Source organism: Lycorma delicatula, chromosome 1 (genome assembly GCF_047948215.1).
Source record: "Lycorma delicatula isolate Av1 chromosome 1, ASM4794821v1, whole genome shotgun sequence".
NCBI classification, from domain to species: Eukaryota; Metazoa; Arthropoda; class Insecta; order Hemiptera; family Fulgoridae; genus Lycorma; species Lycorma delicatula.
Genome location: NC_134455.1, coordinates 346,387,958 through 346,403,445, shown reverse-complemented (window position 1 = coordinate 346,403,445; position 15,488 = coordinate 346,387,958). Strand labels below are relative to the sequence as shown.

Here is a 15,488-nt window from a genome sequence, read left to right as displayed (position 1 = left end):
CGTCTTTCTGAGTAAAATTAATTTAGATAAAAATTCATGAAGATATTCAATTTGTTTCAAAGAAAAAAAATTGCAAGTATGTTTGAAAAATTCCCTAGGCTCTCCTAATTAACCAATTTAAATTTTCAAGTATCTAGAAACTCGTAGGCTCTACACAATTTGAAAAAAATCACAATTTTTTTTTAATCTGGATTGCAAAATTATTCTGCCAAAATTGTCTGACAGATTTTGTTAGAATTTGGCGTGTTCCTTTATCATATCAAAACGTTTTATGAGGCAAAATCTGAAGGTCCTATGTAAAATATGATTCCTAAAAAAAAAATGTCCAAAAATCTTTTTTTTTCCTTTTTTTTAAATTAATTATTGCTGTTTTTGCATTAATAATAATATATTTTTAATATGCAAATGATGAAGTTGTGTGTGTAAAATTTAATAACAAAACTTTTTTCTTATTCGATCTGTTCTCCAAAATAAACAATTATCAAGTTATCTGGTGAAATAGGAGGAAAAATTGATATTTTTGAGAATTTTTTTTACATTTTGTTTAATAAAAATTTAAGCACACATTTTTCAACTGGCACATAATGAAATAATAATTTTTGATGATATTCCAGAGGCATTAAAGCAAAAATTAGCGATCATATAGAAAAAGTCCCGCTCAAAACAGATATCACCTGAACTAAATGTTGTCACATTAAACAGAGATGTCTATGAAAGGAATTTAATATGTAATTTCAAAACATTAGTATTTTACTGGGTGTACAAAAAAAATATTGTAGTTTTGGTTTTGTTATCTCTTGGAGGTGTACACTGTTGATTTACAGCAAGAATCAAAGTGCAAAAAGGAGTTTTATTTGCATCCATGGCCATAGATTGATTCCGTTTTTTTTCTGCTTGACAGCATCACTAAGAAATATGGCAACTCCTGAACAGAAAGTCCTTTGTGTTTAGCAGTTTACTACATATGATTCTGTAATTACACTTCAAAGTTCATTCCATAGAAAGTTGAATTGTATTCCCCAAGTGACAATAACATTTATCAATGGTCCGTTTGAGATGACCAGGTGCCTGTGTAAAAGGAAGAGTATGGGACGGACTGAGATATCTGAAGAAAATATTGACCATGTCAGGAGGAGTCTTTCTGTGTGGTCCTAAAAAAATCTATTAAAAAGGTTGGCTGGAAACTAACAGTGCCGGTGATGACAATGTGGAATGTTTTACAGAAATGCTTACTTATTATGCATGATAATGTTTACAGCTGTTAACAAACTTTGAAAACTACAGACTTCACTATCAAAAGCAGTTTGAAGATGAAGACTTTCTTGATCATATTTTGTTTAGTGATGTCAACATTTCATCTTGGTGGAAAAGTTATTAACACTCATAATGCCCCTAGGGGGTCAGAAAATTCCCATGAGCTTGTATAATGCGAAAGCACTTCCCAAAATTAAATGTTTTCTGTGCAATATCCTGACAGTTTACAGCCCATTCTTTTTCACTGAAGCAAGTGTAACAGAGTTGCTTATTTGGATATGCTGTGTTCATGGATCTTTTCTAAACTACAAGATGGACCAGAGAATTTTATTTGGCAATAAGATAGTGTACCTCTTCACCCACATAACTCTGTATCGAAAAACAGAGTTGTTTGTTGTTGAATGAAGCTTTCCCTGACTGTTTGTTGGATTGCTCATCATGGATCCTATGACAGAACTTATTTTCAGTGTTCTCTAAAGTTATCTGATCTGACCCCATGTGATTTTTTTCCTTTGGGATTTCTTGTGTATTTGCCTCTTAATCTACCTGATTTAAGACATAGAATTGAAGCAGCTGTCATTATCATTAATCCACTCATGCTGATTAAAGTATTGGACAAATTTTCCTTACAGTTGGAAATATGCAGCATAATGAATGATGCTCATATTGAACACACATTTGTAAGAGCTATTCTTCCAGTTTATTCATGATTTATGACTAAGTCAAAGTTAAGAGATATTAAATATTCTGATACTCTTTTTTGTACTCCCTGTATTTAAAATAGAGATTGTTACAATTTCTACTAAATTATTGGCTGGATAAGGAAAAGGATGTTTTAAGTGTTAGTATAATAATGGGGAAAGGGAAGCTTATTTTAATTTTTTAGGCCATTATTTGGTATTACAGATTGTTATGTGAAGTAGAACTGGTAACAAAATACTTGATCAGAAACATAAAGTCATTAGAGGGTTATGTGGAAGCAGCATATTAATATTTAGGTAACATTTTATTCGCTAGTCTAATTATTGATGTTTTTAAATATTGTATGTGTGGGTGCACATGTATGAAGCACAGTTCATAAGTAAGGGCCGATCGGTTTAAATAGCAGTTGACAACACTGATTGGTTCATGCATGTGCACTAGTTTTAAGTGGTCTGCTGTGCATGTAACCACTACATTGCTGTCAGTTCATTGTTTGCCTTTGCGAGATTGTGTTAAATGTGTGTGATAACAACAAATCCTGTCATTTGTGAAGTTCGATCAGTGATTATATTTTTAAATTCAAGAGTACATTGCTGATGAAATTCACCACCAATTATGTGAAACATATGGGCCTACTGCAGTGAGTGAAGGAAAAGTGAGGCAATGATGTGAGTTTTAGGAAGACAGTTGAAATGTTCACAATAACTAGAGAAGAGACAGGCCTTGTGTCCGGATTGACAAACAATCTTATTGAACATGTGAGTGCAAAAATGAGAGAAAATTATTGCTTTACAATTAGCAATATTTCTCTTTAATTTCCAGAAGTTTCAAATACAACATTGTTGAGAATCGTAACCAACACTAGGCTATCTTAAACTGTCTGCATGATGGGTATCAAAAATCTAGACTAGTGCTCACAAAAAGCACAGAATGACATCTGCAGTGCTTTGTCGGTCACTTTAACACGAGAAAGACAAATTTTTTTCCAATATTGTCACGAAAATGTCTACAAAATGTGATTTTATACATCAATGCTAAGACGAAACAAAAATCCATCCAATGGCATTATTCCGGTTCTTCTACACCAAAAAAATTTGAAGAAAAATCATGGCAACTACTTTATGGGACAAAGGGTGTGCTTTTGATTGATTTCATGGAACCTGGAATATTCATCGCATTACAAGTCTATTCTGAAATATTTTCTTAACTGCATTGTGCCGTTTAAAAGTTAGGTTTATTCATTTGTTAAAATAACTAATTGGTATTTTTAATTTTAAATTAAATACAATTTATTTTAATTTTTTTTTAATTTCTTCAACAATTATTTATTTTAGAATAGGGATTAAACTATTATAATTATTTTATTGATGTAATTAATTAAATAATTTATTTAATATGATTTTACAAAAACTGTTAACTATGAAACTGATGACAGGGAATTCTGAGATCATTTATCATGGAGAAGAATTGTTCTTCACAATAACATAAATCCACACATGGCTGCATGCACAATAGAAACAACTCAAAAATTCAGATGGGAGATTTTTTATTATCCCCCTTACAGTCATTATCTTGTGCCCATTTCTTCCTACACCTCAAAAAACTGGGTTATGTGTAACAATTTGAGGAGAGTGAAAAGTTGAAATTCTTGGTGTAAAAATGGCTACAATCTGAGATTACAGAATTTTATGTAGTGGGTTTAAAGAAGCTTATTTCATGATATCAAAAGTGTTTTGAACTAAATGGTGATTATATAAAAAAATAATGTAAATATGTATTTGAAACCATTAATAGATTTTTCATTTTTTCACCTTTACTCATTTTGTTACAGATTGGCACTTACTTTTGAACCACGCTTCGTATATGTCTAAATATAGGGAAAATGATCTTGGTGTATATAGATGTGAGCATGGGATAGAGTTTTAGGCATGATTTATCCAAAAGTAACAATTAATAGAAAGGGGAACAGATTTTTTTGTATAAGTATGACTTGTCACATTGTTCTTGTTGTTATGCTTGTTTAGTTTTTTAGTATTTTTTTTTTCTTTTAGTAAATGTTGTATATGATGAGATTATAAATTAAACAAATCTTCCACAAGGACATTCATTGACTTATGATTGGATAATGAAATAAAATGAGCACAAAAGTGTTTTTTTTTTTTCATTTGTGATAATAAATATGCAGTTTGATATACATTTTTGAATGGTTTAAAAATTCTAGTATTTTTTAAAAATTAAAATATAAAATTTGTTTATTATGATTTGTTTTAAAGGCACAATTTAGTGCAATTATTTGAGAAAACAACCTACTATGAAACCGTAAGTACTATTGTGATGTGCTAAAAAATAGAGTAAAATTCATAATAAGGAGAAAACATCCAGGTTCTCCCTGAAAAGGCATAATTCTTCTGCATGATAATCCCCTCCTTCATACTGCTCGAAAGACATGGTAAGGTATTCAAAAGTCAGATGAGGAAGTGGTTGATCTGCTGCATTCATGTTAAGGTCTAATCTACCATCAGATTTTTTTTGTTTGAGCCTCTCAGAGTTTTTATATGGCACCAAGTTTTCCAGTAATGAAGTGATCAACAATGTGATACAAATTCTTTATTTCTAGAATAAGAAAACTCACTGAAAGATGAAGAAAAAGAAAGCTTAATTGTAGCCAGGTATTATGTTAAAAGTAGCCTTAGTTTCATTGTGTTTGAGTAAACATCATTTTTCTAGTCATTTGTTTCTTAATTATAATTATTGAACAACCCCCATACAATCATGGTTGAACTTTAGGTTTATTTCAAGTATTCCTTAGTTAATGTGATAAAGTAGTAGACAATTCATTTTTCATGACAAATCGGTACTAAGTATAATTTCTAAAATTTTCATTTAAAAATAAAGTAAAATTTATTTAAGTAAATTGCAATTCCATAATTAAAAGTGATGATAATAATAATAATAATAATAATTAAAAAACAGACTGATTTAAAAGCCTTGTTTTAATAATGTTATAGCTCAGTAGAAATTTTCATAATTCATTGAAAGGATAGTGTAGTTTTCTTTTGGAGCTATGAATGAAAAGTGTTTAACCATTGTATAAACTTAAGAAAGATCCCTTAATCAGAATAATTTTGTAGTCACATCTACATCTGAATAAAAGTTAGCTGTATTTCAGAAAATAGATCAGTTATTTATGGCCCACTGCAAAATCTGTAATTTTAATGCGTTAACACTTACTAAGCTTCTTTTATACAGTCTCAGAAATAATTTCTTCTTTGTTTTCAGCGCTCAACTATCAGCATGGGCCTCTTCAAAAGGAAAATCATTAGATAGTTATAGGCATCTAAAATGTTTTATTTCAAACATTCCTCCACAAACAACTTGTAGAACAGTTTTACAATCATCTTCTACATCAAAGGTACAAAAATAAGATAAACAATAGTTTATATAATCTTATTATTTTGGTATATCATATATTATTATCATTGGTTTAAGAGCAAAAATCTTTGTAGTTAAATTTAATTGTTTTTTCATCACTCGTAACTGCCTCCCATTATTCTTATTTTTAAGAATAAAATTTTATTCTTAAAAATTACTATGATTGTGATTACATTCTTGTATTTGTAACTACAGCAAAGACAGATAGTATTTCCAATAAATTTACTCATTAATGAAACTTTTTTTTATTAATTATTTTGAAGTTATAATAGAGACAGTTACTATATTTTATGCTAGTTTGGAATTTATATATTTACAAATAATTTTAATTGATTTTCTGATTTTTGCTGATTTAGTAGAATTGGGGTCTACCATCATTGGAATTCATATCATATAACCTCAAGGTGTTATAGAAAAGCTTGTTTACAGATTTGTAACGTGTTAAATCTTTGGGTGTGTTAACGTTAACTTATTTACAATCTCTTTTTCATCACTAGGCATCAAGTTTTTCATACATTTTTTATACTTATCATGTTATCCAGTCAACCTCTTAACCAACTAATGTCTCTTCCCTCTACCAACAGCAATTCTTCACATGTCTTTCCTATTCCAAATGCATTCTTTCCGCTACTTCTACTGTTCACAGGTTTCGCTTATGTTCACTTTATACTTCATTTCCTACTCTTTTTTTAACATTGAGAAAGGTTGTATTCCAAGGTCCAAAAATCATTTTATTTTGACTTTTCAATTTTTTTTTTCCTATTTCCAGTTAACTTTCTCCCCTTATATTTCTCTGGATAATTAATATGTTTCATTTGGAATGAGGTATCAACAGTTCCACCAAAACTAACCAGGTGAAGAGGCAGTCTTTTAAGCCTGAATACTTTTCAGGGTTTCCTAGGTTCTTCTAACATTTCAGATGTTGCAAGAGATGGCTCCTTTATGACCTTCAAAGACATTGATCATTTATCATTAGCAGCACCTACTTGCCATACATTATCATTTAATGATATATGTAGGATTTATAAATTGACCAACCTCAGTTTGGGATTTTTTATTTGGCACACTCTTATTTATAGATAATGTTCATATCAGATGCCCGTTCTCTATCCACCACCTGTGAATCACCCAGTAGCTGATGCTCGCCCTGGAATAACTAATGACCTATCACTATTTACAAGGTATGTTCAGAAAATAACCAAACTTTATTTTTTTAATCTTTATTATTAATTTTATAGATTATTGGTCCTTGTTCCCTTCAAAGTACTCCCCTCCTCTATTCACACACTTTTCCCAGCAGTGTTTCTACTTCACAAAGCAGTTCTGGATACTTCGTTTGAAATGGCCTTAAGGTCCGTGAAAAATTTGCTGTAATGTCATCAATAGTCTCAAAACGGTGTCCTTCATACTGATTTTAATTTCACAAAGAAAAAAAATTGCAAAGACCCAGGTCTGGCGAGTAGGGAAATCAGTTGTCTGATTTTTGGCACAAAATTGATGAACTGACGAAGCTGTGTGTGGGCACATTGTTATGGTGAAGGAACCATTAGTTGTCTCGCCACAATTTTGGTCTCATTTTGCAGATTTTTTCATATAACTGTTGTAAAATGCCTTGATAGTATGCGTGGTTCACTATTTCACCTAAGGCAAGAATTCAAAATGCACAATTCCATTAAAATCGAAAAAACAGAGAGCTCAATGACATCGAATCGACACTGATGTGCTTTCTTTGGATGTGGAGATCATTTGCCAATCCATTGTGATGATTGAACTTTTGTCTCAACATCGTACCCATAAACCCAGCTTTCATCTCCCGTTATGATCGTTTGTATGAATATTTCATTGTCATTGGTTTGTTCAAGTAGTCACCGATAAACATCCACCTGATGTTCTTTCTGCTGTTTGGTCATCAAATGAGAAACAAACTTTGTACATGTTCAAATTTTCAGTCAAAATATCACGATATGATCCAATTGAGATGCTAACCTCTTGCAGGTTCTTTGACAGTCAATCAGCGATTTGCACACACCAGATCGTTGATTTTCTGAACATGGGTATTATCAGTTGAAATCAAAGGCCTTCCTGGTTGACGGTCATCTTTAACTGACTGACAACCACTTTTAAATCGTGAAAACCATTCATAACATTGTGTACGACCCAGAGCATCATCTCCATAAGCTTGTTTCAAAAATTGAAATGTTTGTATGAAACCCCAGTTCACTTAAAATTTTACATTGTATTGTTGCTCCTGAAAATTGCACATTATGAAAATCATTACTAACACTTGCACTCAAATAACAATAACATGAAAACTAAACGAGATACCAACAATCCAAGAACATGTGGTTACGTAGGAGGTTACGTGAAACACAATGCTGCCAACTTCATCGCTATATATCTCCGTTGGCATGTAATTAAAAAATGTTCGGTTGTTTTCTGAACAGACCTCTTGTAAGCTTTTTCACTATTTTAATATGGAAAAACAAGGTATCAAAACTTTCCTAATGTTCTATCAAATCATTAAATGATTTATCCCTCATTCTTCTATAATTGTACAGTTACATTAAGAACACTTTTCTTTTAGTAATTATTTCAATTTTAGTACAGTACAAGGCTGTAATTTTTTCCCAATTTGCCATTATTTGTAAAAATAATTGGTAACATATTTAAAAACAAATTTAATAACTTCAACTACAATCTTCTGGCAATTGTACATTATACATTTTGATGATTGTCTTACAGCATCCTAACTAATCAATCCTTGCTAACTTTAAATTTGTGAATATTTTTTTGTTTCAGCAATTTTTATAGTTCATAATGGTTCATTTTAAATTAAATTGCATTTACCTGAAGTAATACTTTCCTAAAATAAATTATACCAAGTTTTTTTCAATTCTATATTTTAGTTTAGATCTTTTCTGTTAGTAATTGTATTAAGTAGATATTATTTCTTCTTGTCGTCTTATTTGCAGTTCTTACTAACATCATGCTTCCTCCTCCAACTCAATTTCTAATTTCTACAACTAATCACATAGTATTTAGTTGTTTTTTTATTTTAAGAAAGAGTAGACACATAAAACTTTTCTTAAACTCATAATAAACCTTACAGAGCAACAAGCTATAAACAGCTGTAAAATGCATCAGTAATGGATGTGGTGATTGTCAGTCAGGATGGTTGACTTTGATTGGTTGTAAGTGTGATTAAAATAGCAGCCAGCAACAATGGGAAGAAAGTTAATATATTGATCTTACAGCAGATATATATATATTACAGATAGATACCTTACATGCACGGGTGCAAAAATAGTAAACAGATGAGGGATCGTGCTTCCTTTCATTCAGTGTGCATTTTAAAAAGTAAATGCAAAAAATGAATACTGCACGTTCAAGAGAGAATTTCAAGGTTTTAATTTGTTATATCTCTTAGATGAGGTTTACACTGTTGAGTTAAGGCTAGAATCAAAGAGCAGTTAGTTTTCGCTGCATTCATGGCTGTAAATTGATAACTATCTTCTTGCTTGACAGTGCCACTAGCAAAGATGGCGACTGCTAGATAGAAAGCCTTCCATTTTGCAGTTTTTCAAATGTGAATCTAAAGTTACACTTTAAAATGTGTTCTACAGAAGGTTTAATTTTGATCCTCTGAGGGACAATAACATTTGTTGATGGCATAATCAATTTGAAACGACCAGATGTCTGGGTAAAAGGAAGATTACAGGAACCTGGAGTGTCTGAAAAAATTGCTGAACTTGTCAGGAGTCTTTCCTGCATAGTCTTAAAAAAATCTGTGAGGAAGGCTGGCCACAAATTAATAAAGCTACTGTGGAAAGTTTTAAGGAAACGCTTTCATGTGCGTCCATATTGTTGACAGCTGTTATAAGGTATGAAGGCTGCTGACTTCAGTCAAAATTTTGCAGCATGAAGATAACTTTCTTGATTGTATTGTATTATGTTTAGTGATGAACCAACATTTCACCATGGTGGGAAAGTAAATACACACATTATATCCACATCTTGGGATCATAGAATCCTCATAAACTCTTACAGTGAAATGCGACTCCCCAAAATGAATGTTTTTTGTGCAGTATCTCAACAATTAGTGTACGGGGTTATTCTTTTTTGCTGAAACGAGCGCAACAGGAGTTGCTTTTTCAGATATGATGTCTACATGACACTTTCCTCAACTGCAAGATGGGCAGAGAATTTTATTTAGTAACAAAATGGTGCTGCTCTCCTCACTTGCATAATTCTGTATGGGGTTGATTGACATGGATCCAATGACAGAGCTTATTTGCTATAGCCCCCCAAGTTCACCTGATCTGATCCCATGTGGTTTTATAAAGGTTCTTGTGTATGTACCTCCTCTACCTGATTTGAGGCACATAATTGAAGCAGATGTATCTTCTATTACTCCAGACATGCTAGTAGTGTGGGATGAACTTTCTGATTGGTTGAATGTGTGCCCTGCAACAAAAGATGCTCCCATTAAATGCTTTTTTAGAAAAAACCTATAAGAGTTAGTCTTCCACTTTTATTTGTAATTCATTACTGTAAGTCAAAGTTAAGATATATTGAATAACTTTGAATAACCCTGATATTCTTTGTTTTTTTTTGTCATTGGTCATGGTAAAAGAACTTTAGAAAATTAGATCATAAATTTTATTAGATATCTTTTGAAACACTTCAGTTTCAAATGATAGATTTCTTCCAAAAAAAATTTTAAAGAATCAATATTTAAGTATTATTTTCACGTTATTTATAATCTATCAGGTTTTGAGGATATGAACACTGGAAAGAAACATAGAACAATAAATAGTTCTTAACATTTTGCATACTAGATCTGTTATGCCAGCAGTGATTGAATTCCATCAGAGTATTACACTTTAAAAAGTTTTATGTATTTAATATTTTTAGTTGATTACATATCAGTTGTTTTATGAAGTTTATGTTATATTTTATTATCATTTTGAAAAACAGTCATATAAATGTAGGTTTATAAATAAATGCTTTGTTTTCTAGTTAAAGTCAGAAAAAGATGTCACCTAGATATTTGTTCTTAAGTTCTCAGATAATAGTTATTAAAACTCTACACACACAAACTATTGAGCAAAATTAAAAGTTTTATGTGTTATCATAGTGAAAGATTGAAAAAAAAATTGGTCTGAGAACTCATGTCAGTATTATAATCTATACATGCAGTTGTTCATAAAATATGACAACCACATAAATAATTTTTCAACTGTTAAAGAAAAATTAAATTTTACAAATGCTTCTGCTTTAAAATGATTAATTTTTTAGCATGATACCACCACTCTTCAACACACAGAAGAGCAAGACAAAAATTTTAAGTGAAAGAGTAGAATTGTGATGGACCATTTTAAAGGGCGTGAAGAGAAATAATTTTGAGAAAAAACTTGGGCTTTGTAGTCTTAATCAAAGTGGTCTGATGTTTTTCACAACTATTCTCAAAAGTGATATATAGTACTTCTAAAATAATTGATCAAAAATGAAGTACTAAAAAGATTAAATTGCGCTAATGCTCCTAACTCAGAATTATCAATTTTTCAGTATGAGATCATTAATTCAGGAGTACTATATGCCTGTTTTGAAACTAGCTGTGAAAAACATTAAATGGCTGCCACTTCAGTTAAGATGGTTAGTAGCAAAATGTTTTTATGTCAAAATTTTTATTTTTCAATAGTTTGAAATGATGGGTCACACCTTACTCATTCCATGTAAAAGGATTTAGTTACCGCTTACCCTTGTTTGCTGAAGGTGCAGTAGTCTTATTTCAAGGTAGAATTATTTACTAAATTTTATTTTTCTTAAGAATGCCTGTAATTTATGAATACTGTATATTTTTATATTACTAGTCTTACGATTTTTTTTTATTGTGCCTCATAGCTTTTCTTTAGAAAACAAATTAGTATATGTAGTTCATCTCCTGCCTCATCAGGCTTCTGGATTGAAGCCTGAAGCTTAGAGGCTATTGGTATATCACATCTTGGGTAATGTTGTTATATAAACATTTAAGTATTAGACTGATATTTAACCTCATATGATTTCAGAAAGGACCGGTATCAAGATATAATTTTATATCATCATTGAATAATACTAAAGGTTCAAATGCAAGAAACCAAAATATCTTGAATGATATTACAAATCATTCTACTGTTCAAATAATCAATACAATTTTTGAAACCGATGAGACTGATAATGTTGTGAATGATAATGATTGTAAGCAAGTAGAAAGTAAAGTTTCAGTTGATGAGCTCTTGACTAGTGCACCTGATTCTTCATCACAGTCATTGTTAATGCCTGAGCCATTAATTGTAAACAATTCAGAAACACTGAAAACTGTTACCATTAGCGCATTAAATGAATTACTGTCATTAATTCAGTCAGTAAGTTACATATATTTAATTATATTAATCTCATAATTAAAGTAATTAAGTAAATTAGATTTGATTTTGAATTATATAGTAGTATGCAAATAAATCTAAACTTAGTTTTTATTTAATAAAATGTAATTTTAACTTAAAACATATTCTTAGAATCTGTGAAGATGTAGCAGCTAATAATATTAGCTGCTAAATTCACTTAATTTCTATTTATTATAATAGGTGAACAATTCAATTTTTTTCCAGCCAGCTCAAAATGTGTCAGTTATATAAGGGTAAATCAAATATAAATGGGATTTTTGTTCCTGAATGTGTACGGTTGGTAAGCCTGGGCTCACACTTCTAGTATGCTTGGGTGGAGTCATTAGGAGTGAGAGAGCTGGCCATTCCAAACTTCCAATCAATTCGTCAGTAACGCTCACGATGTCGGAGAACAGGTGCACCCCTCCACTGCGCAACGCATAATTATAAAATTTGCTCGTGATGGAATTCAAGCAACAGAAATTTTCCAGAGATTGACTGCACGGTTCGGGGAGCAAACACTGTCAAGGACTCATGTGTTTGCCTGGCATGAAGTGTTCAAGGAAGGATGAAAACAAGTGGAAAATCAGGAACATGATCACCGTTCTCGGACCAGCATTACAGGTGAAGAAAACATTCACGCGGTTCGAGATATTCTTGAAGACAGTCGATGAGTGAGAGTATCTGAAATTGCAAAACAAGTCGGAATAAGTTATGGGAGCTGTCAAGCGATCATCAGAAACGGCCTACAGTTCCATAATGTGTGTGCCAGATGGGTCCCTCACCTTTTGACCAGAGATCAAAAGATGTACATCAAGGTTTGTGAAAGCAGGTGATGCACTTTTGAGTCGGATCGTTATCTGCGACAAAATGTAGGTCTACCACTACACTCTCCAGTCAAAACAAGCCAGTATAGAGTGGCAGAGGAAAGGGAAGGCAGCCCCAGTGAAAGCCAAGACTCGTCTGTCAGCTGGCAAGATTCTTTCAACTGTTCTTTCAAAGAAATAGACTCGATGCTGTACATCATGTCAGACAAGGTATGGTTTCATTTGTTTGCCCATGTTAATTCACACAATACTGGATGACTGAAAATCCTTACCAGACTGTGGCAGGGACGTCCACTTCATATATAAGAAAATCTGTGTGTAGTCTGCTGTTTCTGGTAATCATATAATATTTTTTGACTAGACTTAAAAAATGCAGTAGTGTATCAAATATTTGAAGAATTCCATCCTCAATTAGCAGATCATGAAAAAGGGTACAGCTTCCACTAAGATAGAGCAACGTGCAACACATAAAACAATTCACTAGCAAATGTTCATGCAGTTTTTCAAGAAGAACAAACTGTTGGCATAGGATAGTGGCCTCCGCTTTCCCCAGATTTGTTTAGTTGTGATTTTTCCTTTGGGTCAATTTGAAGGATAGAGTTTATGAATTGCCCACAATATCTGTGAACTAAAGATAGGCATTCAACAAAAAATCAATAGCATTGTTAACAACATTTTGTATCAGATGTTTTGCTGCACAGGGCACTCAATGCAAACATCTTCTGTAAAAATATGTAAATAAAGAATTTAATTTATGTTTTCATTTCATTTGTAAAATGTTACATCTGTTACAAGGTAACCTTACAGATTCTTTTCCTCATCACAGGCACCTATTACCAAACAATGATTGATTTTAGTTGTAGAAAAGATTTTATAATGTCTGATCAAAAGTAACAAGAATGTTTCAATTGCACACGCTATATTTTGTCAATTGCGAGTTGATATTTTTCTGTGTATTGGTAGTACTGTCAGTGACGTACATTTTAATTTTCATCCAGCTTCAATGCTTATTAGTGTTTGGCAAGCGTAAAACCAAAACATACTCTGTAGTATGTAGCAAAATTCATGTAACAAAATGTCAGTTCAGAGAATTTGTCAAAATTTTTCATTAAAAATGGAATTAAGATCACCAAAGCTTTTCAAATGTTAAAGAAGTTCTTTGGTGACAAAGCTATATCACAACCTCGAGTTTATGAGTGTTTCACTTTGCACTCATAAACCCAGAAAGAAGAAAACATCAAAGATGACACAAAGGCTGGACATCCTAGGACATCAGTTGATGAAAATGTCAAAAACATTAGAGATTGTGCCTTGCTAATCACAGAGTCACCATTGAAAATGTTACTGAAGAAATAGAAACTTCTACGGCTCATGTAAAGATATTTTTACTAATTTTTTAAACATTAGTAGAGAGTGATAGAAGACTGATCAATTTTCAACAAAAACAGCATCACTAAACAAATGTTTACTGAAATCCCAGACTTGCTCACTCATTTCAGAATGTGGGTGAATGGCTATGAAGTTTAGACAAAAGCTCAATCATTTCAATAGAAGTTTTCTGAGAAGCAAGACCAAAAGAGCATGTCAACTCTGGTCAAATTTGAAGCTCCTTCTAATCATTTTCTTCAACTGCAATGGAATTGTTCATTATGAATTCCTACTGCAAGGTTGTACAGTCAACAAGGAATACTACTTAGAAGTTTTATTCAATTTATATGAGGCAATCCAGAGAAAACGACCTGAACTTTGGAGAGATGACTCATGGTTGCACCACGACTACACACCACACCACTACATACCACTTTACTTATCCAACAGTTCTTGGGTGAAAGATAACACTGTTGTGATGCCAAAACCACCATATTCTCAAGATATGGCCCCCTGTGGCTTTTTTCTTATTTTCCAAACTTAGAAGGGGAGTCAAGGGACAACATTTTCAATAATAGATGAGATAAATGTGAAATTGCAAGCCAAGTTTAAAGTGATAAAGTTTAAGTTAAAGAGGTGTTTCATCAGTGTTTTTCAAACTGTAAGCTATGTTGGCATAAATGTATCAAATGGAAAACTATTTTGAAAGGCACAGGATAAACATTGAAGATTGAATAAATACTGAGTGGCCAGGTTAGACACCCAAAAGTAATGAATGGCCTATAATTAGAAATCCAGTCATAATCTAAACGTACCCTCAATTGGCAGGAATATCTCAAGATTTGTTCTGTATACTCTCAAGATCAGTGTAATGTCCAGGCAAGCGCTCAGTGCAATTGTAGTTGGTTGATGTGGATCCTGCAACAGAAGGTTCAGTACCTGCTTTGGTTTGTGGAGTTTCAGTCGGTTAAGCATATTTAACGGCATCTGCAATTTGAATGGAATACCAGTTCTAAATCAAAGTCTATTCGTCAGTGTGATATGACTTTAAGAGACTGGAAGCTTGGTTTCACAAATTGGAAATACCAAAATCTTCAGTTTGTGACGAGACTGGATCGTATAAGCGATGCATTCACTGTCAGTATGAAAAGTGGTTAGGCGGGCTAGTTACAGATTTCTCATTCAGCTGTTCATAAGCAGCTTCATTTGCGAGCATACAAGTTACAGTTCCTCTTCATCACATTAAATCAAATGATTTCTGCCCACATCAGCCTGCTGCAGAGGTAATGCACCGTGTAGGAAAGTTATCTGCCACAATTGTCAAATTTGAGATACTGAAAATCCCCATACAATATTCAAAAATGAAAGGGATACTCTGAAAGTCAATGTCTGGTTAGGACTACACAAAAATGGTATCATCTCTACATTTTTTTTTCTTCATGTAGTCCACTGTGACAGGACATGTACCTTTTTGACTTGCTTG

The 15,488-nt window shown here is 32.3% G+C and overlaps 1 protein-coding gene across 2 annotated transcripts in view; it reads left to right on the top strand.

The window, feature by feature from the left end:
* LOC142318411 (uncharacterized) overlaps window positions 1-15,488 on the top strand; it is a 40,744-nt gene that overhangs the window by 17,090 nt on the left and 8,166 nt on the right. For both annotated transcript variants that reach the window (XM_075354997.1, XM_075354996.1), the window contains 2 exons: window positions 5,236-5,368; window positions 11,457-11,792. In XM_075354997.1, the coding sequence (XP_075211112.1) occupies window positions 5,236-5,368; window positions 11,457-11,792 (469 nt within the window). The remainder of the gene's footprint in view (window positions 1-5,235; window positions 5,369-11,456; window positions 11,793-15,488) is intronic.